Source organism: Polypterus senegalus, chromosome 5 (genome assembly GCF_016835505.1).
Source record: "Polypterus senegalus isolate Bchr_013 chromosome 5, ASM1683550v1, whole genome shotgun sequence".
NCBI lineage: Eukaryota > Metazoa > Chordata > Cladistia > Polypteriformes > Polypteridae > Polypterus > Polypterus senegalus.
In genome coordinates this window covers 31,588,163-31,614,314 of record NC_053158.1, presented here as the reverse complement: position 1 = coordinate 31,614,314, position 26,152 = coordinate 31,588,163, and the positions used below count along the sequence as shown (strand labels likewise).

Genomic DNA, 26,152 nt, shown 5'->3' with positions numbered 1-26,152 from the left:
AATAAACCAGGTTCAAACCAGGGACCCTGCTGCTATGAGGCAACCATGCTAGCCATTGTGCCACTTAAACTAAATATAAAAGTGTTTTTATTTTGCTACATACTAAACTATTTACAGGTGCTAGTTTCTAAGAAAAATTCATCCATCTCTAAATCTACATTTTAGAACAATTTTGACAAGAATAGACCCTTCAGTCCAGTAAACTGCAAAATAACGTTAAGTCAAATTTGGAAGGTCTCCGCAGTCCTACTTTGAAGATAAACTTTGTAACATTTGTGCAGAAATTTCCCCTTAAGAAGTTTCCATCTGTGTTCCCGTGTTAGTCTATGGGTTGTCCCCATGATATTTCAGACCCACTTATTCCAAGTTGTGGGGCAGGGTACCCTGACATTACTAGGCACAAGGCAAGAAACAGCTATGGCAAGCGTGACAGTCCACCACAGGGCCTTACACACATACACCCGGGTCTCATTTTGAATCCTTAGCTCCTAACATGTACTGTATATCTTAGGAGATAGCCGGAAAACCCACAAAGACATAGGGAGACCGTGCAGACCCCATACAGTTAATGACCAGTTGCAGGATTTGTGTTCAGGCTGCTGGAATGGTCAGCCAGTGGCACTAATCACACGGCCACCGTGCAACCCACCTTTATAATGAAGAGCTGTGATATTGACAAGTCCCTGACTGCTCTAGATGTAATCTGACAGAATCGGACTTTTTCATTTTTGTTTCACTATTTGATCCCCCCACGGCCCTCTACTTGGTGTTAGCCTAAGCCATTCCACAAATGAAAGGATGTGAATTACAGTAAGTGTCAAACGGCAGATGTTAATCAAGTGGGCTAAGGCTGAAAGTGTTTAGCCGCAGATGATAACGCTATGCATGCCGCCACAAGAATACAAGTACATCGTGCAGCTCGAACTCGCAGACTCATACTGTGTGTGCACTTGATTTGCAATGGCGGACCTCCTCCTGAAACTTGTGACAGACTTCACTGCAAGATTTCAGACAAAAGAGCAAAGAGGCAGCTTGCATTATTTCTGAAAAAGCTGCAAAGAATGTGACATAATGTCATTTTCTCAAACTTGCTGTTATGAACAGGTGCAGGGTGAAATGAGAAGATCATAGAAAATCTTAATTAAATGACTTAATAATAAGGACAAGCAGGTCTGGTTAAGGTTAAACCTTATTAAAACATAAATTGTACCAGAAGATAAGAAAATAACATATAAACAGGTATTCAAAGTGAAGAAATTGTGATTTTTTAACTGTGTGCAATAATAATAATTCTTTACATTTATATAGCACTTTTCTTACTATTTAAAGTGCTCTTCATGCAGTGAGAACTCAGCAAGCAAGCCCACAATCTCCTTATGGCAAAGCAGCAGCGCCACATTGTGAAAGAAACACAAAAAGCCTGGTGTCCCAAAGGACGCCCTTTTTACTGTCCAAAGGTTTAAAAAGAACAAAAATGTGCTTTAGGACTTAAGACACAAATCATACGTTCTTCATGAGCGGAAATGTATGCTTCATTTTATGGAGTGTCATCCCCTTCACTGTGTGACAGTTTATATGGCGGAGGAGTTGGATGAGGCAGGGCTTACGGAGTCAGGGCCAAAGAAGGGGAACAGAGTCTGAGTTAGTGATTGTTCTGCCTCGTTATTCTTGCCATTTTCCACACCCTTGAAACACTCCCCATGCTTGTACTGTAAGTGTGACATCATATTCCTTGCAAAAATGATATTAAATACTGTATATATTCGCAGATAAGTTCTCCCACAGATAAGATTTTACCGTATAATTCCTGGTATTTTATAATTTCGGTCATATAAGTCGAATGGTGAAAACTCACGCTATTAGACCAAGGGATTATGATATGCTAACGCCGACCTGAGAGAGCAACCATGGAGCACGCGGCCTTTCTTTTCTATGTGGGTGCAGCAATGCGGCGTATCGGCGTGCACTCCTAACGTCTCTCTCTCTCTTTATTGTGGCTACATGACCACACAGTAATACCCAAACTACTCCAAAGTAACGTTTGTACTGATTTGTGTTTTTTGTATCTCACACCCTCATACACCTTTATCGTAAGTGCATCCCTTATCTACGATGGAGCGTTGACTCAGAAGAAAATATGAAGTTGGTTTTAAATTAAACGTTGTTGAAGCAACAAAAGAATTTGGTAACTGCGCTGCTGCAACAAAGTATGATGAGTCTGAGAAACTGATGTGCGATTGGAGGAGGCAAGAAGATGTAAAAAAAAAAAAAAATTGTCACATTTTTGAACGGGTGTATAAGTCAGGGTCTGATTTTATGATCAGTTTTTCAGGTTTCAAGACCCGACTTATACGTGAGTATATATCACAGATAAATATCTGTGTCTGTGGGTATATGAGTGTGTGTGTATATATAATCTCTGTGTTTGTGTGTGTACAAGCCCCATTGACAGAACAGTTAGGATATTTACCTTCCATTACAGTTTTTGCAGTCCCCTTTGTTTTGCTTCTGCGACTGTGGGCATTGTTGTACCCAGAATAATACTGATAAGCCAACATGTACAAAATTGGATGGTTTATTTAAAAAACTAAGCTGAAACGAGGAATGAACAAAGCAGCACATCAGTAGAAAGCAACTAAGAAACCCTATAAACTCTGAGGGCCAAACTCATATGTCTCAAACCCCTGTATGTCAGTAGGGTGGCTTGCCCATTTGCCCTCCTCAAATTGACACTAAACACCCCAGAGTTCCACTCTCTTGTCTTTTACCCTCTCCTTCTTCCTCCCATCAGTTGACCTTTCACCCTGACCAACCTCTAGACTCCAGGTTCAGTGACCCTGTGGTCTTTAAATGTTGATCTGGGATCACTTCCTGCTGAGTAGGAAAACACAAGCGAGCTCAGGGGCAGCATACTGGAGCTCTAAGCAGTGACCCCTGTTATTCTTAAACATCTCAGCCTTCAGGACTTTAGGAAGGCCATGTCTCCTGAGTAGCTTTCTTGTTGCTTGTTCTGTTAGAGAGACTTTACCAAGTGCTTGCGGTGGTGTGGGTTGGCTCCACGCTCCCAGCTGCTCTAAGGAGCCTCTTGAACCCGCTCCCGCCAATAACATATGTGAGGAATGAGCCTAACAAATGGGGACACAACACACAAACACAGCAGGCGGTAGGTGCTTTATTAAAATCAGTTCAAACAGTGTGTCCAGTGCAATGTACAAAAGTCCATAAATAAATAATCTGATAAAAATGAATGTTTCTGTGGAGGTTAAAAATCCCAATAAATAAATCCATTAAAAGTGAGGCTCAAAACACAGGTAGGAAACTGTCCTTTACAATTCTTAGCCCTGGTGCCTTCGTTTTAAAACTGACGTCTCTCCGTCTTTCTCTGATTGGGCCTCACAGAAACGAGAGACGTCCATCCAACAGGTGCAGACTTTGATCCCAGCTTTGTCCGCGCCACCAGTCCCACGATGTTCCACGGGGGGCCACCGAGCCCTACTCCTCTTACCCTGTTGCCGATATTTGGCTCCTCCCAGCAAGAGCGCACTGTCCTCCCACTGCTGCCAATTGCTGGCTCTTCCTGGTGAGAGCGCACCCTGCGTATGAAGGCCGCTCAACAGGAGCAACCCCTCTGCCCACTCCTGAGCACCGGCTACATGCTTCTTCTTGGGTCTCACCTTTCCGCCCGCCTGCTTCCTCTCATCTTGTACCGACTCTCGCTCAGTCCTGCCAGTTTCTCTCAGTTCCCTCTTTAACCTCTGTTTTTCTTCTTTCAGTTTCACATTTTCCTCATGCTGGCTCCCCCTTATATGCCTCCGTGGGCACAGCACCTCAATCGCGCACCACAGAAAGCCAATGAAACAACTGAGACAGGCAATACCCTCATGTGCAGTACATGTCGCCTCAGTTACTACACCAACCTCCTTCTTCTGTACGTGCACGCACACCCACAGAGATTGAGCCAGACATTCAATTGTTTATTTATTTTAAAATGGACCACTAAAATGTTTAGCCATGGAACCGCTATACCACAGTGCCCTGTAGCAGTCAGGTGGTATTGCCACCCCTCAAATTTCCTGTCTGTGTGCCTTTGCCTCTGTCCCTTCTGCACCTATAAGACAAGCTGCCCTATGTGTCCCACCACACTGGTATGACGCCATATGCCTTTCCCGCTGAACCCTGGCCTTGCTCTGCTCCCCATGTTGAATGTATCGACTATGCCACCTTCATGAACTATACCCTGACTAAATGGGTAGTCTGTCCATTATAATTCAGTCCGTTTCAGTCTTTAATTACATATTTTTGTTTGTTTCTACACATCCAGTATTGCTTTTCCCCAGCCTGCCAACTGTCTTGTGGTGCATAATGTGCAGTCCTGTATATTTTTTTATCATTTTTGCACCCTACCCCACACTGATGGCGAGTACCTGCTGTACATGACAGTGAGTCTACTCCTGGAGGCAGATTCTTCTTAAAAATTGCCAGCGAAAGTGAATTCTTTTTCTTGTTGTACTTGACGATTGCATGCTGATTTGACCCACATGCATATTAAACAGCATCTGCCATGTATGAGCCTGAACACATAACTCACTTTTAAAACTTGTCAGCTGCTTATTTAATGTGCTGTCTTAAACACTGCCATCTTGTTTCATATCATTGACAGCTTGTGTAGGAATATTTACTGTCCAGTTCTTCTCCATGCATACACAGGTGAACGCCTGTCCTCAACATCAAGAGTTCCACAGCGACACAAGGAGCCAAATCATTTAGACCACGAAATCACAAAACACTGTCTTTGAAAATGCTTTAGTGATAAGCTTCTGCCTAAGAACGCCCATAAATATCTCTCCCTCAAATGAACTGAATCGAGATGACGCATTTCATAAAGGTGCATACTGGAGAAGGTGATTTTGGGAGGCACTGTAGTTTCATTTAATCAGTTCAGCAAAAGATTCCATGTCATTGATTAAGATTACTAATCTCCAAATGGATTGCACTTTCTTTTCTCCTTTCCAGTTATAGAAAATCCTTACTATGTGGGCAGGCTCAGAACAGGTGCGGGCGGGCATGCGCATGACGGTGCCACTCCAAAGTTGATTGCGGTGCTTGGCTAGTGGCACACTCACGTGCGAAATGCAAGAGGAACAGTCAGGTGGCTCATTCACACCTTGGAGTCTGCACTCGATCAGGCCGTTTAAAGGAGAGCAGAAGGCAGAGGGAAGGGAGAGAGAACAAAAGAGAGAAGAAGCAAGAACAGAGAGGAATAGAGGTTAAAAGGAAAGAAGAACAGAGAAAGAAAGGGAGAGTGAGAGCCAGGATGCCCATGCAGAGAGGAATGGAGGCAGGTGGTTGCGGGCAAGTGACCTCAGTGAGAGGAGCCTGAGGTTGACTCCTGTTAAGTGAGGCTGGCCATTATGCGCTGTCTCCCACAGACACCAAATGTCTCACGGTGGGAGATGTTGGAAGCAATGATTGAGTTAGAGTCGGTAAAAATGTGCAAACTCCAACTAAAGTCTGACTAAATTGTAATATAATATGCTAAAATTTCCAAAATCACATATGCTGATTTTATGAAACTAGTTTTTCTTCTAGACTTTTGATACAACTAAAACTTCTTTTTAATTGAGTAAGTCTGGTCTTATGTTTACTGTTACTCAGTGTTTGTAAGCCATAAGGACTTTGCTACAGCCTTTAAACCTGAACTTGAAAAGGTCAGAGTACACAGAGGCTCTTTGGTGACAATCCATAAGCAGCTCCTTGGTTTTGCTGATACTGAGTTTCAGACAATTCTCTTGCACCAAAAAACCAACTTCTCCACCTGACTCCTCACCCTCCTTATCAGTTCACCCCATAAGTGCAGAATCATCTGAGAATTTCTGCAAGTGACGTGACCTGGTGTTATATTTGTAGTCAGAGGTGTACCGAGTGAAGAGAAAGGGTGACAGGACCGTTCCTGTTGGTGTTCCAGTGTTGCTCACATCCACGTCAGAGACACAGTCCTTGAGCCTCACAAACTGTAGTCTGCCCGTTAGCTAGTCCTTTATCCTGGACACCATAGGCACCCCACAATGATGGAGGGTACCAGCTGTGTTTTTTTCCACTGCAGTCTCTGCTCACCCCTTGTGGTGTAGTGTTTGTTTGTCTGACATTCCTTGAAGGGCTCGCATCACTTCTAAATAAATTATGCTGTAATCCAATTGTTTCCATAAGAACAACAGATAGTCATTTATATATAAACTTATACTAATAATATGTGATAGTTTGCACAATTTCTTTTTTGTTGTTGTTGTATGTTGCTGCAGGTTTACGTGAATTTCTCTTTAACATGCGAGTCACGTAGTCACTGGTGGTTGAGTTTAACTGAGCTCTCTTTCTTGTTACAGTTTTATATAACGAGTGAAAGAAAATGGTTTCAGTCCCTTTCTAGTTACATAAGTTGATCACAGAATCCCTGCAGCATTAAAGGTGTTGATTATTTAGGAGAAACTATTTGTGTCCACTTGTTTCAGTGCTTATGCATTTCACTCTGAGAGGCCATGTCAGGCTGGATCGGCCTGCTGAGCTTGAATCAGAATGGCTTCTGGCTGTCTTATATTGTTAGTGACATGATGGCACTCATGATGTCAGTTTATAACAAGATATAATTTGGAAGTAAATGAATGCTATTAAATTCAGTATACTGTCAGCACAATGTTGGTAATCTTGGTGGCACACAAACAAGGTACAGTGACACCGATTACTACACAATAACCAGTAGCAATTAATATATAATAAATGTGGAATAGTCTCTCTATTATAATAAAAAAAATCTTGGGACGAGATGAGACTTTTTGAAGAGACTTTTTGGAAGGAAGTCCTGTGAGACAGAGACTTTTACCATGAGATTCTTTCAAGTCACGCCATACTTACAAATATTTTGAAACAAGACCACAGTCATCAGGTGCATTCTGGGACTTTACCTGGACAGACACCAATCCATTAAAGGGCTTACTTACTGTATGAACACACACACACACACACTCATGAAGAATCACCCATTCATCTAAATATGGCAGCGGGAAACAATGAAGTCAAACGAATTAACACAAAAATTGTCAATCGGGTACACGGCAAATTGGTTAAAGGCGTACCAATAGACTCTGCTCAAACAGTTGGTGGTGATGGTGTGTAAGATGAAAACACCAACTTACAATATCCTGAAGAATATCTACAACCGTTAACACCGTCTGGTCTTCCACCGGGAGAATTACTGTTGAAAGAAGGACGTATCGTAATGTTATTGCATAATTTATGTATAAGTGATGGGCTATGCAATAGGACAAGATTAGTGTTAAAAATTGTTGAACAATTCTGACGTAAAATTTTAACAGGCGACAAGAAAGTCAATGTAGTACATATTTTGCGAATAACAGACACAAAAGATCTTGATATGCCATTCTTATTTAAACATTTACAGTTTCCAAATTAGAATAGTTTTTGCTATGACAATTAACAAATCACAGGAACAAACATTTGAAAAAGTCGGTTTACTTATTAGAGAGAAAGAAACGATATTCACTTTACGGGCAGTTATATGTTGCGTTGTCACAATGTAAATCCAAACACGGAATCAAAATTCAGTGCGATCTTGAAGAAAAGTTAATTCCAAATATTGTTTTAACTGAAGTTTTAAAGTAAAAGTGAAAATAATGCATATGTAACAATTCCTATGAAAATAACAATCTCTTTAAATTGTATATCCGGTTAACCAAACCAGGAGGTTGGCAAGTGAAGTGAGCAGGGGGCCGAGCCCCCTAGTATTATATTAAAAATAAACGTTCAATATACGTACAAACATCAGACGAAACATAACAGTCAGGCTGCACAAATAGCGGAGCTGCAGAGTGCTCAAAAACACTGAGCCAGTTCTGTAAACTGGTTGATAACACAGGTGCTTGTCCACAGCCCAGCCAGTCAATGGTTTACTGACCCGTACGTCAGAACTATTTGGTAGTCTGCTGGTTCAGCATCGAATGCTATGATATCACTGTCATATCTCGGCCAGGGCTCCTCCCTTGGCTGGGGTTCAAATGCTAGTCTTTTGTCTTTGTGGTACATTTTGTATGTGTTACTATTTCTTTCATTTATGATTTGCAGTAGTCTTTATATTTTATGTATCTTTATCTATGCCTGGGTTATGCTGCAGGCGTTTTGTGGTTGGTCCTCCAAGAGGCAGGGACTCCTGCCAGTCACTACCAGGAACTACCCTCTGCCCAATAAATCTGGAGGGTCTCCCACAGTTCCTGGCAGTTCGTTTTGAATAGAGAGTTTAGAGGTTTTGTTGAGTTATTAGATTGCTATTGTGCTTATTGTGATTTATTGGGTTTCCCTGCTGTTTTCTCTGATTTTTTTACCATTCTTTGAATTCTTGTGTTGGGACTTTGTTCACTTTAGGTTGGCTTTGTCGGCAACTTCTTTATGCCTTTTGTGCTGTTCAGGGCTTTAAAGTGCATTTTATAAAGATCCTAAATTTGCATTCTAATATTGCTGGTATTCTGATAGCAAACCACCCCCTAGTGGGCATAATTGGAAGTGTTTTGGTAATATTCGGTGCTTGAGAGGGTCCAGTGGATGACAGGGCAGGGGGCAATCTAAACTAAGAATATTTCTGTGCCGAGAGTTCATAAGAAAATGAGTAACTCTGACAAGTAATAGGAGTCCATTCAGTCCATCAAGGTCTTTTGTTTAGTTAAGACGTCAATCCCATTTACCAAGTGCTCTGTCATTTGAGTTAATGGTGATCATGGAGATAGCAGGTGATTGTTGTCTGAGCCACCTAGTCACCCCGAGAAGCAAATACATTGGATGACCTGCTGAGAATCACACAGTGAGAAGTGAATACAGTGGGCAACCTTTGGATCTGAAGCACACTTGGGTCGTGCTGCCAGCCGGGTAATCACGATACAGGCTCACAAATGACCATTATCTCAGCTGCTACCAAACTGACTAGATCCCACCTGTCGCCTTGTAAACTGCTTTAAACCATGTTAGGATCACGGGAGTCCAGTGGGATATGTTTTGGCTTCCCATGAAAACATCTAAAAAGGGCTGTCTGTTTAATGCATGTCCCACTGTATTATCTTGATATTACCCTCTACTTACCCTTTACCTATTTTCTTCAGGAATAAACATACTTTTCAGGTTTGATACCAGGTTGGTCTACTGTCGCACGTTAAGATGAACACACAAATACATAGATATACACATACACACAGACCCTAACCACAAAAGTATTGTATGAAAGACGTATACACATGTGGTGTAGCACTTTAACCCACACAAGTGCCTTATGAATAACACACGTACAGGCCGCTTTCCTAGTACTACAAGAGACTTACTTATCATAGATATGAACAACGTACGATGTCTTAGATATATCTCACAACTAAATATTACTTTTGATCTTCAAGTATTTATTCAAACATGCAAAGGCTCAACATCCTTGGCTATAGGCCATTTATCAGCCAATGAATGTCTTACTTTAACGAACTGTTCATTACTGGACAGAGTTCTTCATCCTCAACTCGATAAACCCTTGCAACTTGGATCATATGGCACTTCTTCATGGTGCCAGGTGCTCTAAAAAATGTATCTTATCTACTTTGATCACGCTAGATATGAAGACAAAGTATAGAAAGTTAAAAGCCGTGGTATTTATTAAAGAACAATAATACTAATAGAGAATGTGGATAACAAAGTCTGGAGGTGTATATATATATATATATATATATATATATATATATATATATATATATATATATATATATATATATAAGCTTAGAAAAAGCTTATGAAAATTAAAGATGTCCCAGGGCGGCGTTGATTTAGCAATCGATATTCATGGAATGCTTTAACTGACGATTGGATGAAAATGGTCACACATTGCCTCTCCTGAAGATGCTCTGGTCTTTTCCTCTTGATGTTTCTCTCGCCCTCTTCTGGCATCACTCTGTCCTCTTCTGATGTTGATCTTTTCTTGTTGTTTAGTCCATCATATTTATTTTAAAATTCCACTGGAGTTTCGCAACACGTGATTGTTGTATAAACCTGATTAGCTTGCTGACAATAAGATGGATGAATTTGCCCTAACAATAAAGTTTTTGATGTTTTAAGAGCCTCCCTGTCTCAAGCTGTAAACTGGTTTGGTAATTTCTAGTCCCACAGCATTTCTTTCTGTTTGCAGGTTGTAAAGTAGTCGGATACAGCTTGAAGCATCAGCATGTCTTCCTTTCCCAGGCTGTAAACCACTTTTAGTGCTAGGTGCCTGTCTCCTCTCAGATGATGACATAATCAATACCGCTTGAGGCATCTCCTGGATTTTCAGCTCCATTTAACCAGATGCTACTGTGATTGATACTCGTACAATTCAGGAAAACAGGATGCTTTGATGTCCTGTGTTCTTAAGTGTTAAATCCATCCTGTCCACATCAGCAAAATATTTGTTTTAAAGTGGTACATTTTGTTAACTGTCCTTGTAAGATTAATTTAATTTCTGTTTGTGTGAGCAAAAAATAAAATATAAAATCCACAACACTACACTCTTAATGTACACACCATATGGGGCCAATTTTGAGTTATTATCTACTTTTTTATGTGACAGTTTATCCTGGTATAGTCAGGTTCATAAGTATTTGGACGGTGACATCATTTTCATAATTTGGGCTTTGTGCACCACCACAGTAGATTTGGAACAAAGCAATCAAGATGTGTCTGAAGTATCGACTTTCAGCTTTAATTCAAGGGGTTTAACAAAAATATTGTTTGAGCTGTTTAGAAAAGACTAACCTATTTTCAGGACCTCAAGAGTATTTGAACAAGTTAACATAATCTTAAATATAATATTCATTTCCAATATTTGGTTGAAAATCCTTTCCAGTCAGCAACAACAGTTGCTGCTTGTTTGTTGGATTTTCTCCCTTCAGTTTTGACTTCAGCAAGTGAAGCATATGTCCAGTTAGGTTGAGGTCAGCTCACTGACTTGGCTTTTGAAGAGTATTCCTCGTCTTTGTCTTGAAAAGCACTTGGTTTGCTGTCATAGTATGTTTTGGCTCACCCTCCATCTGTATTGTGATGCGTCATCCTATCAGTTTTGCAGCATTTGTCTGAATCTGAGCAGACAGTATAACCCAATAAACTTCAGAATTCATCCTGCTGCTTCTGCCAGCAGTCATATCATCAATAAACACCAGTTACTGACTTCCATATGCAGCCATGCACGATCATGTCATAAAACTGCCACCACTATGTTTCACAGATGATGTGGTATGCATCGCATCATGAGCCGTTTCTTCTCTTCTCCATATTCTTCTCTATCTGGCTTTAACATACATATTGATCTTAGTTTCCTTCGTCCAAAGAAAATTGTTTCAGAACTGGACAGGCTTTTAAAAAATGTTTCTGGCAAAGTCTAATCTGTTCTTCCTATCCTTGAGGTTTAGCAGTGCTTAGCACCTTGTGGTGAACCCTCTGTCTTTACTTTCATGAAGTCTTCTCTTGATTTGTAGACTGCAGCAATGACAGGCCTACCTCCCGGAGAGTGTTCTTGGTTTGGCTAAATTTTGTCAAGGGGTTCTTCTTCACCAAGGAAAGAATTCTGCAATCACCCAGTGTAGTTCTTTCCCATGGTTGTCAAGGCCTTCTGGTGGTGCTGAGCTGTAAAATACAAGCCATGTGCAGAAATAAGCACACTGTTTGTGGTTTAAAACTCTTTGACAATTCAGTGTGTGCAGGGGCGCTGTCAGAATGCAGTTTTGCATGCACCATTTCTCTGGACTTTTTCCATTTTTTTTAAGGATGCTTTTCTTGCAGATGCTGCAGCAGCTCAGTGTAATGTTACTTATTAACAGACCAGTCTGTTGTTAGGGAAACAAGATCATTCATTTCAAAAAACGTAATTGTCATTGTATTCATATTCAAAATAATCTGACATGCTTTTTTCTCCAAAGTCCCATACACAGTTCTAGAATAAATGTCAGAAATACACACCTCAGTCAACTCAGCACAATGCCACTTGGCAGACTGTAGGTGTATGACACCACAGTCGATAACTACACCCTACTCACATGCTATTGACTGATTCTGTGAATTTTTCTGTCCCCCCTTGTATGTTCTAAGTGCTAGCTTACAATTGCTTGGTGTCCATTATTGATGGCACACCTTGCATCATGCCTCAACATATTGTCGTCGATCAAGGGAACACACATGTCCACCAAAGAAATGTTGGGGAACCACTTTAATAACCAATAAGTTCAAAAAATAAACCTGTGCTCAGTGGCACAAATCACAGACAAGCAAGTCAGTATCACCTGAAAGGTTCTGGCTTTAAGATCAAGACTTTGGCCTCACACGTCAGGAAGAAGCTCCATCCGGTGGTCTGCTGTTCCTTTAATGAGACGACCTCTGTCGGGAGCATCTTGGTTTTATAGTCGCTAGACTGCAAGGGGAGGAGTCAGTTGAAAGTTTCTCTTTGTGGAAGAAGAGACAACATCGTCAGTGACAGCACCCCCTAGTGTCCCGGAGTGTTAGTACTTACTTCTGATGAGCCCTGAAGGTGACCCTCTGACGTGCATGCGTGACCATATGTATTCTAGAGTGAGTTCTGTATGAGTGACTGCATCATACGTATATGTGTACTTAAGTGAACGTCAGCACCTAAAAATGAATTTGCATCAAGTCAACTTGGCTGCTGCCAGCAATAAGCCAACTGTCCATCAATTGTTAGTAGTAATGTCACCACAGCAATAAATTCTGGAAGAAAAGATTGTTTTTCCCAAATAACACCTCCGTTATTTGATGCGTGTCATCCCCTGTGCTGGGTAATTCTTTGGAATTAGCTGATGTGTCTGCAATATATGACTGTACTGTAGAATCAGTGCGCTTTTTGTGTGCTAGGGGCTTGACTAGTACATGAGTGTCGTGTAGTGCCAGGATATTGGGCATTAAACCACAGTGTATGTGGTTGAGTTTGAACCTCCGATGCATTACAGTTATTCTTTATAACTGGCAGTTATTTGTCAGGGCCAGTGTATGAACCAGCCCTTTCTTATTTGCAATGGTGATGGACAGGTTGACAGACGAGATTAGACAGGAGTCCCCTTGGTCTATGATGTTTGCTGATGACATTGTGATCTGTAGCGAGAGCAGGGAGCAGGTTGAGGAGACCGTGGAGAGGTGGAGATATGCTCTAGAGAGGAGAGGAATGAAGGTCAGTAGGAACAAGACAGAATACATGTGTGTGAATGAGAGGGAGGTCAGTGGAGTGGTGAGGATGAGGGAGTAGAGTTGGTGAAGGTGGATGAGTTTAAATACTTGGGATCAACAGCACAGAGTAATGGGGATTGTGGAAGAGAGGTGAAAAAGAGAGTGCAGGCGGGGTGGAATGGGTGGAGAAGAGTGTCAGGAGTGATGTGTGGCAGACGGGTATCAGCAAGAATGAAAGGGAAGGTCTACAGGACGGTAGTGAGACCAGCTATATTATATGGGTTGGAGACGGTGGCACTGACCAGAGAGCAGGAGACAGAGCTGGAGGTGTCAGAGTTAAAGATGCTAAGATTTACATTGGGTGTGACGAGGATGGAAAGGATTAGAAACGAGGACATTAGAGGATCAGCTCAAGTTGGACGGTACGGGACAAAGTCAGAGAGGCGAGATTGCGTTGTGTTTTGACATGTGCAGAGAAGAGTTGCTGGGTATATTGGAAGAAGGATGCTAAGGATAGAGCTGCCAGACAAGAGGAAAAGAGGAAGGCATAAGAGGAGATTTATGGATGTGGTGAGAGAGGACATGGAGGTGATGGGTGTAACAGAACAAGATGTAGAGGACAGGAAGATAAGGAAAAAGAAGAAGAAGATCCTTTTCATCCATAATCTAGCATTCTGTCAATTGTGATTCTTTACCTGCCAAAATAAAAAGGGAAAAGTGAATTGAGAATTCTTTTCATTTGGTTATATTTTGGAAAAAGACACTTTTTTATCTGTTTGAAAAGCAATCAAATGTAAGTGAAGCCTGGGTGAAAAAGCCACTTGTCTCAATTATACATATGTAAAACAAAAAAAATGCAGGCTGAATTTATAATGAACTCTTTCTTTTTTTTATATCTTTCATAATGAAAACAAGGATTTTGTTTCTCGCATTTTCTGCATAAACCCACAGAGACAGCGAGCCGTCACACCACAGCGTGAACGGTGTTTTCACTTCTGGTTCCGCTGTTATGTGGCACGATGCCTGGTCGTTTCCTGCAGCGATTCTTCCCTTCATGAGATCGTTGCTGTCTGGCTCTGAGGTGCACGAGCAAATGTTCTTCACTCAACAGGCAGAGCACCGCAGATTACACGTCGTCTCCTGAAGTTTTTTGACAGTGTGCTCCAAGCGATTAACTCTAATGTTGTGAACCCAAATTCTTGATTATTTCCTGAATTGGCTGACAGGAAGAGATAAAGATTATTGAGATTACTTGAAAACTAGTGTGGCTTCCTGTCAGGAAACCCTGAAGTGTTAAGCAAACAAATGAAAAAAAAAAATGAAGAGAGACGCAGAGAAAAGAAAATATTTATTCTGTGGTCAGTATATAATTAATTCAGGGTCTCAAGGGCCTTCCAAGGACACCATTTACTGGGCCTCTCTATCTTAATATTTGCATTTATGATTTTGTATTCACTTTATGAGATGTCACATGCAAATAATGCATGTGAAGAATGATGCTGATTAGCAGGCTTAGGTGTGGGTGCTTTTCTTGGCATCGTATGCGGTATGTCAGTAATTATCCATAACTTTGTGATCATTTTGTCTGGGTTGACTGTTCAGCTCTCCCTGGCGTGGTTGTGGTCGCAGTGGTAAAGTTTCGACTTTAACCAGTCAGTTTCTCTTGTTGTTTTCTAGGAGTAAGAATGCCCACTCTGCTCTGTGTTTGCACCAAAGGGGAGCAGTGAACAGTGATTTGTTTTTAATGGGTTGAAGATGTACCAGACATAGAGGGTGTGAAAAGAACCAGACTCGACACACTCAAAAAGGTTTGGGGCAGCCACCCGTATAATTTCCCAGGCTGCAAAAGGGTTTGAAGAATAGCACTGATGTGCATGGATTGGAGTCCAAAACTGAACTGATAAGTTACGCCAAAGATGGCGGCTTTAAATTGCTTTGCAGGAAGTGATGTCATTTAGGCCGGAACCGGAAGTAACATCTTTTTGGGGGGCCAGAGGTGATGTTTTTCTTGGGGCGGAACCGGAAGTGGCGTCTTCAAGGCTGAATCAGGTAGAATATCCCGTATTTGGTCTCCAGAAAACAGAGGCAGGTTTAGTGCACCCCGCCACCCCCTGGCCTGGAATTACCCCCATTAGGTCCATTCAGCTTCCTCCTAAGTACAGGGGGGTTTCTACACAATATGGAAGATAGCATTTTACCACAGAGGAGAGATAGCGAATAGATTGAGAAGTCCAAAAATGTTCATACGAATGTGACACATGAAGAAGGAGCTGGATGACCATCCATGTCCACTACCGACAACAACACTGAGCGTGTCTGCACGTTGGTTCGTAAGAATCACTGTGTTTTAGATTTTGGCCCCCGGTACAACTTCAGTCCATGAAAAATGGCTTGCTCTTCTTCTTTGGTGCAGACTTAGTGTGGAGCATCTGTGTTTAATCTGTGAAAGCAGCAAAGGAAACTGACTGATCAAGGTCCAAACTTTACCACTGTGACCACAGACACACAATGTTTCCAGATGTGCGTGGAGAAAGCTGTAGAGCCAACCCCTACAAAAGTATTACTAAAGTGCAGATAATTATTGACTTTATTGATTTCTCTAGAATATCCAATGAACACAGGCAGCAAAACACGCAACGATAGAGAGACTTATGCCGATCAGCCACACCATTAAAACTACTGACAGGTGAAGTGAATAACATTAACTATTTCATTACAATGGCAACTGTCAAGGGATGGGATATATTAGGCAGCAAGTTCTTGAAGGTGACGTCTTGGAAGGAAGAAAAACGGGCAAGCGTAAGGATCTGAGCAACTTTGACAAATTGTAATGGCCAGACGAGAGGTCTTGTGTGGTGTCTCTTGTATCCAGTGGTTAGTACCTACTAAGAGTGGTCCAAGGAAGGACAACTGGTGACAGTGTCATGGATGTACATGGGGAGCAAAGGCTAGCCCATCTGGTCTAGTCCCACAGAAGAGCTACTACAGCACAAATTGCTGAATGGGTTCATGCTGGCCATAAGAGAAATGTGTCAGAACACACAGTGCACCGCAGCTTGTTGCACATGGGGCTGCGTAGAAACAGACCAGTCAGAGTGCCCATGTTGACCTCTGTCCACTACCAAAAGTGCCTACAATGGGCAAGTGAGCGTCAGCACTGGACTGTGGAGTAATGGAAGAAGGTGGCCTGGTCTGATGAATTATGTTTTCTTTTAGATCATGTGGACAGCCAGGTGTGTGCGGCGTTTACCTGGGGTGTCTTGAACAAGGAGTTCCAAAGCACATAAGTCCCAAAAAGCACTTCCAATAATGCCCACTAGAGGAGCAGTAAAATATTATATTAACACAGGCACTTCATTGTACATCACTGTACTCTTCTTACATAGGTCGCAACAAGCTTTGCACTCCTGAATATGAAGATTCTCGCCATTCTTTTATGTGGATCCCTTCAAGCCCTAATAGGTTGGAAGGAGACCATTGGTAGACAACTATTTTCAGATCATTCCAGAAATTTTTACTTTAGTTGGGTTCAAGTCCAAGCAGTGGCTGGGCCATTAGGATATTCCCAGAGTTGCCCCTAAGCCACTACTGTGTTGGCTTTGCTGCTGGAAGATGAACCTTCGGCCCAGTCTGAGATCCATAGCACTCTAGTGTAGGTTTTCTTTATGGATATCTCCGTATTTTGCTCCATTTATCTTTCCATCACCCAATACTAGTCTCCCTGTTACTGCCTCTAATAAACCACCCCCACAGCGTGATGCTGCCACCACTGTGCTTCACCACTGGAATGGAATTGCACAACATTGCCAGGTAGCCTCCAGACGTGACAGAATGGAAGCCAAGTAGCTCAATCTTGGTTTCATTAGACCAGAGAATCTTGTTTCTCATAGTTTAAGAGTCACCTTGGGTGCCTTTTAGCAAATTCCAAGCAGGCTATCATGTGTCATCTAGCCACTCTGCCATAAAGCCCAGATTAGTGGAGTGTTGCAGTTATGGTTCTCCTTCTAGAAGTTTCTCCCATTTCCTTACAGGTTCTTGGTCACCTCTCTTAGAAAAGCCCTCCTCCTTCAATTGCTCTAAAGTTGGCGGCCAACTCTAGGAAGAATCGTGGTTTGTATTTCTTGTGGTTCTATTTATTAATTATGAAGGCAGTTGTGCTCTTGTGAAACTTCAGTGCTGCAGGAACATTTTGGTAGCCTTCCCCAGATGTGTGCCTCAACAAAATCCTGTCCCAAAGCTCAACTGGCAATTCCTCTGACCTTATGGCTTGGTTTTTGCTTTGATACACATTGTCAACTGTGGGACCTCCTGTAGGCAGATGTAGTAATCATGGATTGAACACAAGTGGACTTCAGACAAGGTGTACATCTCAGTGATGGCCAATAGAATGGGATGCACCAAATTTCAAAGGCTGTGAATACCTGTGTCAAAATGATACTTGAGGTTTTTAATTTTTGTCATTCTCAGGTATTGAGTGTTGTTTGATGTAGTGAGTAAGTGAATTTAAATTATTTTAGCATAAGGCCGCAACATAACAAAATGTCAAAAACGTAAAGGGGCCTGAATACTCTGAGTCCGCTATATGCCCTGTCAGCGGAGGCTATTCCAGCAAAGGTGTTTGGGCAATCACTTGTTCATTTATTAAAAACTTGAATCAATATAAATACTTATAAATTATTAAATGTTTTAACTGAGGGTGAGTGGTCCGATTATATACACACCGCGGTTCCAGTATTTTAACTGAACACAAAGCTGATTGTGTGACCCTGTACTGATTCTCCTTACCCTGGCCTGGTCTCTTAAGCATTTCTAAGAATACAGCCAGTGCTTTGGTGCTGATACATTTTATTTATAGGACAAATGGTGTGGAGTGCCAGGTGAAATCAGGTAACACTCACCCTTAAAGCCTTTCTAGATCTCATCTTAAACGTGTTAATGTAAACTTCTACTTTCATTTGTAGGCCTCAGGTCACTGACAACCAGTTGCAATGGCTTCTGCAACCCCAAATCAGAAAAAGTTGGGACGGTATGGAAAATGCTAATTAAAAAAAAAAAAATTAAAAGGCAATGATTCTTAAATGTTCTTTGATTTTTTATTACATTGCAGACAGTATGAACACAAGGTATTTCATGTTTTGTCTGGTCAACTTCATTGCATTTGTCAATATATATCCATTCCAGCATTTCAGGCTTACAACACTTTCCAAAACAAAGTTGGGACGGGTGCAAATTAGGGCCAGAAATGAGATAAAATAATTATAATTAAGTAATGTGATGTGATTTCAAACAGGTGATTGTAATCCTGATTAGGTACAAAAGCAGCATCCATGAAAGGCTGAGGAGCAAAGATGGGCAGAGGATCTCCAGTTTGTCAACAAATGCGCGAGAAAATGATTGAAATGTTTAAAAACAATGCTCCTCCAAGAAAGACTGGAAGAGATTGGCATTTGTCTGCCCTCTACAGTGCATAATATTAAAGGATTCAAGGAATCTGGAGGAATTTCATTGTGTAAAGGGCGAGGGCGCAAACCTAAGCTGAACATCTGTGCTCTCCGATCCCTCAGGCGACACTGCATCAAGAACGATGACTTTGGCAAACCTTTGTCAAGCACTACAATACAAAGTTACACTCCCAAATGCCAATTAAAACTTCACAATGCAAAATCAGAAGCCTTATGTTAACCATGTCCAGAAGCGAGTCAACTTGTCTGAGCTAAGAGGCATCTGGGATGGACCATCACACAGCGGAAACGTGTATTGTGCTCAGATGGCTCAGTATTCCAGAGCTTTTTGGAAGAAATGAACACTGTATGCTCCAGACCAAAGACAAAAAGGACCATCCAGAAAGTAGTCGGCAGCAAGTCTAAAAGCCAGGGTCTGTCATGGTGTGGGGTTGTGTCACTGCATTTGGCAAAGGTCATTTATACTTCTGTGGTGACAGCATTAATGCAGAAAAGTACTTTGGGATTTTATAGCAACATATGCTGCCTTCAAGACGACATCTTTTCCAGGGTAGTTTATGGATTTTGAACAAGATAATGCAAAAGCACATTCTGCACACAGGCATGGCTGTGAAAGAAGAGGGTCCGGGTACTGGACAGGCTTGTCTGCAGTGCTGACATGTCCCCAGCAGACAATGTGTGGAGAATAAGGAAACGGAAAATACGACGACCCCATACCGCTGCACACCTTAAGATGTGTTTGCAGGAAGAGTGGGACAAAATGACGCCTGAAACGCTTCATCGCTTGGTGTCCTCGGTGCCAAAACATCTTGGAATGGCGACATCACAAAGTGGTGAATGCTTTACTCTCTCAACATTCTTTAGAATGTATTGCAGGAATGGATTTATATTAACAGATTAAATGACGTTGACCAGATAACACATGAAATATCTTTCGTTCATGCTGTCTGCAATGAAAGAAAAGTCAAAGTAAATTTAAGAATCACTGTATTTTATTTTATTTGTATTTTCCATACCATGCCAACTTTTCCTGATTGCCTTTAACTGTTTTTAACACCAGGCCATGATATTTTGGATTGTCATCACTGTTAAGAACAAGTGGTATTATTAATAATAGGAAATACTGCCTGCTTGGTTGCTTTCATAGAGTACATGTGATTACGAGAGGGCTATCATCTTTATCCACATGCTGAAAACAACTTAATTGTTTCCCACTTATTTGCAGGTTGCCTCAGGGGAATGCAACGAGGACACCGAAGTTTACAACATCACACTAAGCACGGGCGATGAACTTACTCTGATGGGGCAGGCAGAGATCTTGTACGCCAAAACATCAAAGGAGAAGTCTCGACTCAATACCATCTTTAAGAAGATTGGGAAGCTGAACTCCATCAGCAAGCTGGGCCGAGGCAAGATGCCATGTCTCATCTGTATGAACCACAGGACCAACGAGAGTATCAGTCTGCCCTTTCAGTGTAAAGGCCGCTTCAGTACCCGTAGCCCCTTGGAGCTTCAGATGCAAGAAGGGGAGCACACCATTCGCAATATCGTTGAGAAGACTAGGCTCCCAGTCAATGTCACGGTGCCCAGCACACCCCCCCGGAATCAGTATGATCTGCATCTCATCCGAGAGGGCCACCGTTATAAATTTGTCAACATTCAGACAAAGACGGTGGTCGTCTGTTGTGTGTTGCGCAGCAACAAAACTTTCCCCACGCATTTTCCTTTGCATTTGACTGTGCCCAAGTTTTGTATTGCCGAGGGCCTGCTCAAAAATGAGGCCTGGTATGACACTATGGTCCACCATTGGTTTAGTTTTTGCCAAGAACAATTTGATATCGATGAGTATTCTAAAGCTGTACGGGATGTGAGGGCTGATTGGAATGAGGACTGCAAAAGTCCAAAGAAGAACAACTCTTGTCCAGGCCATAGTCATATGCCGAGCTCTCTGAGCTACGCACGTGATGAACTGACCCGATCCTTCCACAGACTCTCAGTTTGTGTATATGGAAACAATTTGCATGGGAACAGTGAGGTGAACCTTCAAGGGTGCAAAAACTTTTGTGGGGATTGGGCTGTGCTTCCTCATGATCACTTAAATTACAGTGACTCGGGGGACAGTGGGAGTGATTACCTTTTCCCAGAGGTGACTGAGGAACCAGGGCAGATACTTTCCTCAAAGTCTGATCTCCCTTATGAAGAACTGTGGCTGGATCAGTGCATGGGGAAGCAGTCTGGCCAGACAAGCTTTGGTTCTTTTCCTGAGAAGAACAAAAGCGAAGGTACCAGAGACCCAATTCGGCTAAAGCCAGCTCCTCCGCCTGTCTCAAGTCAAACCAGCGCTGCTAAGATTTCCGAAATTTCACTACCTCCGCCTCCAGTGCCTCCAAAGTCTGAAGCTGTAAGTAATGTAATAAATTGACAAACTCCATTGGTAATATTCCATTTGGTATAGCTTGATAACATTTCATGGGGGCTCTACATTCAAATCATTGCTATAGCCACTAAATAAATCAATTTTGTTGTTTGCAATTAACCTCACTTCCTAAGTAAGCTGTTCAGTTTTCTTTTTTGTTGTTTTATAGTTTTTCACGAACTGGTACTAAAACTGTAATCTGTACACATGACTATCTAGAAAGTTGATTCTGTTCATCTGGACATAGTTTTTTTCCCCAATATGTTTCATCACTCATCCAAATGACTTCCTCAGTCTCAGTTGACTGCAGGTTTCTCCAACCTTATAAACAGTACCTTGGCCTAATGACAATGATATGCAAATTGTCCATTAATCAATGGCCATGAGTACCATTCACAGAGAGTTGGGGAATGGCTGCAATCACCGCATTGTAAGATGGTGAAAGAACCACTCAACATTACTGAGATATCTTTATGTATGGTGGACATGGGTTAGCTGGACTTGTTTTGTATCTCATTATTATTTTTTGCCTGCAAATTACAGAATAAAAGAAGGTGTCTGAGTCTTAAATAGCAAACTACAACAACAACATTTATTTATATAGCACATTTTCATACAAACAGTAGCTCAAAGTGCTTTACATATTAAAAGCACTAATTCTTCTAATTAAAATTAAGGCAAAAGAGTTAATTACCAACAAAAAAAGGATTAAAAAGAAAACCTGTAGCCCTCCAAGACCGAAGTTGGAGACCCCACTCTATAGGAACACTATATTTTATAGGTAGAAGCAATGAAGAGGCATGTGTCAGTCAGTCAGTCAGTCAGTCTGGGGCGTGGAAATGAAAGAGCCATTTATTCTCTTTTCAGATCACGCACAATTTCAAGAAAATCAGCTCAAAGTGTAGTGTCGCGCCCAAGCTATTTTATATCCACACAAAAGCGGCCCAAACTGATGAGCGTCTCCACGTTAATGGATCTTAAAATCAGCCGAATTCATCCATCCATCCATTATCCAACCCGCTATATCCTAACTACAGGATCACGGGGGTCTGCTGGAACCAATCCCAGCCAGCACAGGGCGCAAGGCAGGAACAAACCCCAGGCAGGGCACCAGCCCACTGCAGAGAGGCATTTTTAAAAATATTAGCCCTTTATTTAAATTTAGCTTTTTCACTTGATGTCATTTTTACCAAAATGTCCTACACATTACATTTCCTTTGGTAGATTTTAGCCCTTTACTTTTAGCCTTTTAAACACACAGATTAGCCTGAAACTAGCACAACAGTGCCACCTCTTGGTAGTTTTGTGGAACTGTACACGAAACGAATAAATTGAGATTATCCAAGTATCTTTTGAGATTTCCGCTCATTTTGGTGAGAGCAGGCTACTCAACCCAAAACATTCACCTTTCCAATTCTCCTAATTTGTCCAAATAACTAGTTTTGTAGCTCTATTTGCCAGTCATTTTAACATTAGCTTTAAATTTAGGGAGTGTTTCTATACAGATGTATGCTCTTTACTAAATAAAATGTTTAGCCTGCTAATGCACACATTTTCTTTTGACCTTTAACTTTCTGAACTCTCACATTATGTTCCTCGATGAAGCTCTGTCAGTGTTCATGTTCACATCACTCTTATTTCATTAAACAGGACCCCAGCACTTCTCACTAGTCTTGGTCTAACACTATAGCTCTTCTGAGGTGTCATTCCTTCATACTGTATATCCATATATTTGTCTTTCTTAGTTCATTTTCCATCACCCTTTTTATTTATTTGGGTCTTTTATCATTTGTTGTAAATTAGAGTTCTAGGCATTGGACAGTGGACATCCTTGCCTTAAGCCTTTTTCCAGCTTTATTTCTTCCGTGACATTTTCATTTGTCAGGGTCTCACTTGTAATTTCACAATAGCATCCTTTAATCCATTGTGCAAATCTTTCAGAAAAGCCCTTTATATTTAGAATTCATAAAATGTTATGAATGGTCTAAAACGTCAAAGGCCTTCTCCAGATCTACGTTCACCATTGGTGTTGGGATTCTTCTTTCCACTGCATATTCCATGAATTAAATAACAGATTTTCTACAATTTTCCGCCCTGGGACTACAAGTGGGACTACAAGGATGGAAGGAGTGAAAATGGAATAAAAATACGTATAGAAAAAGAGAAAGCAGCTTCAATGCAAAATGAAAATTGCCAGCAAACAGAATGGATTGAACACTAAAGAAAAGAATAATGAAAGGAGTAACCTGGAACGTTGGTTTGTGTGGGGCAGAGACATAAACAGTGAGGAAAGGGGCTACTAATAGATTGGCAGCATCTGAAATGAGAATAATGAGAAGGATGGAAAAGATCAGTTGGATGGATAAATTATCTCATGAAAAAGTATTGGAAAGTATTGGTGAAGAAAGGACCTGAATGCCTGAGACAGTGAGAAGAAGACAACAAAACTGGATAGGACATGTTCTAACAGGAGATGGTTTGTTGAAGTTAGTGCTGGAGGGTAAACTGAAGGGAAAGAAATCAGATTTCTATAGCACATTTTCATACAAGTGATGTAGGTCAAAGTGCTTTACAAGATGAAGAAAGAAAAAATATAAAAATTAGGCAATAGTAATTAACAAAGAATAAAGTAAGGTCTGATGGCCAGGGAGGACAGAAAAAACAAAAAAAAACAAAACTCGAAAGGGCTGGACAGAAAAACAAAATCTGCAGGGGTTCCGAGGCCACAAGACCACCCAGCACCCACATGGCATTCTGCCTAACATAAATGTCCTCAACCAGTTCTCATGGTTTTCAGGTTATACATGGAAGAACTAGACGATGATGGTCATGTGGACCTCTGGCCTTCAATCCATTAAAAGGGGACTGCATGGTGCCCTGATCAAGTGGTAGGGCCCACGACAAAAAAACAGAAAAAGAACAGCAGAGAAAGTAGGGGTTAGTATGGATTTTGGAGCCATGAAAAAAAAAAAATAATTAAATGCATATATAGACTGTCAGAGTTGCACTAAAATGAAGTTACACTAAAATGAAACTATGAGAAAGCCATGTTAAAATAATGAGTTTTTAGCAGTGTTTAAAAGTGCTCCACTGTATTAGTTTGGTGAATTTGTATCGGTAAGCTGTTCCAGAATTTAGGTGAATAACAGCAGAAGGCTGCCTCACCACTTCTTTTAAGTTTAATGCTTGGAATTACAAGCAGACACTCATTTGAAGATCTAAGGTTACGATTTGGAGTGTAAGGTGAAAGACATTCTGAAATATAAGATGGAGCACATTATAGCAGTATTTTAAAGTCAATTCTAAATGACACAGCTAACCAATGTAGCGACATCAAAACCGGAGAGATGTGCTCAGACTTTCTTTTCCTAATTAAGATTCCAGCAGCTGCATTCTGCACTTGTTGCAATCGATGGATGTCTTTTTTGGGTAGTCCTGAGAGGAGTGCGTTGCAGTAATCTAGCCGACTGAAAACAAAAGCATGAAGTAATTTTTTAGCATCTTGCAAAGTTATAAGGGGTCTAATTTTTGCTGTTTTTCCTAAGTGAAAAAATCATACCAAGAAATGAAAAGACCAGAAAATAGGACAATAGAGGAACTGCAATCGAAAGACCTGACTTATGGCAGATAACTGAAGAAGAAAAACAAACTACACACGCCTGGACTTTATCTACAATTTCTTCTCACTTTGTCTATCAGCCATAATTCTGCTCCAGACCTTGTAATCTATACACAACAATGTGATCGGTCCCTAGTTCTGCACTTCATTTAGATTTCCTTTTTTTGGGGAGGATTAAAGTCATAGCGCCCTTTTTTTACAAACGATTAGGATGTGATTCCCGCATGTTTTTTCTCCATCAGCTTAAAAGGTTAAAATTTGGCACACTTTTATCAAGCTCTCATTGAAAGCACCTTCGATTTCTCCAGTACAGTCTGGTATGGCAATACATCTGCTCACTCAAAACATAAACTGCAGCAGTCAGAGGGCAGAAAAGATTGTATGCCTGAAACTGAACTTCACCTAAGTCCTGTATGCATCATGGATAAGGAAACGTGCTAGAAATATAATCAACAACTACACTCACCCAGTTATTACTGTGTAAAAATTATCGCCGGTCACTAAAGGCAAGAACTGCTAGACACATAAGCAGTTTCATTCCTACTGCAGGCCCTCTGGTTAAACACAGTCTCTAATTCAGCTGTCTTTTCATGATTTCTAAACTCCTCAATCCAATCTAAATTATGTTTATTTTGGGTTTATATTATCAAGGATGTAATTGATTTCTAGCAGGACTGAGATTCTTTATTACTATATTGTTTAATATGTGTGTTTTTTGCAATTTATTTTCAACTGGTACTATATATAAATTTGTGATTTTGTCATGCATTATATATTGTGCCATTTAATTGTATTTAATTTGTTATGTGTATGGATGAAACAACGAGAATTTCTTAGCAACTATGTTGACGAACAAGTTTGGACGTTCATTTACATTGATTATAACTTCTATTAGGTCTTTAACAGTATAACAGAAGGTTTGGTAAAATTCTGTTGGGAGGCCATCAAACCCTGGGGTTTTGTTTTTAGGAATTTTTTGTAGAGTTTCTTCCACCTCTTTCTGCTTTCTCCTTCTTTCTAACCTATTCCCAGAGGTAATTTTTCATTCCCGTCCACATCTCCACCCTCCTCTTTTCTTCCTATTATTGATTTATTTCTTGTACAATTCTACAGATCACTTTCTAAAATTACACAAGACCTGCAACACTTGAAAAGAATAAGTTTACTACTTTTCTTGAACTTTCATTCCACCTGTCAAAGTTGTGGGGTCCCAGGGAACTGTATGCAACTTTTTCCTCAGAACAAGGATGTTCCTTTATAGAAAATATCTTACTTTTTGGATATTTATTTAGTTATAAAACAAACCCTTTTTATTTATTTACAGTCTTATATCCACACATGCTCCCAACCTTATATAAGAGGGTACCCAAAAATAACTGGAATCTGTACCTGGTGCGCAATCTCAACTTAGTTGTGAAT

General features: G+C 41.0%; 1 protein-coding gene across 1 annotated transcript in view; it reads left to right on the top strand.

Annotated features, from left to right (window-relative positions):
* Window positions 1–26,152, top strand: part of garem (GRB2 associated, regulator of MAPK1) — a 292,825-nt gene that overhangs the window by 259,436 nt on the left and 7,237 nt on the right. The window contains exon 4 of the mRNA XM_039754428.1: window positions 19,924–21,099. Within this exon, the coding sequence (XP_039610362.1) occupies window positions 19,924–21,099 (1,176 nt within the window). The remainder of the gene's footprint in view (window positions 1–19,923; window positions 21,100–26,152) is intronic.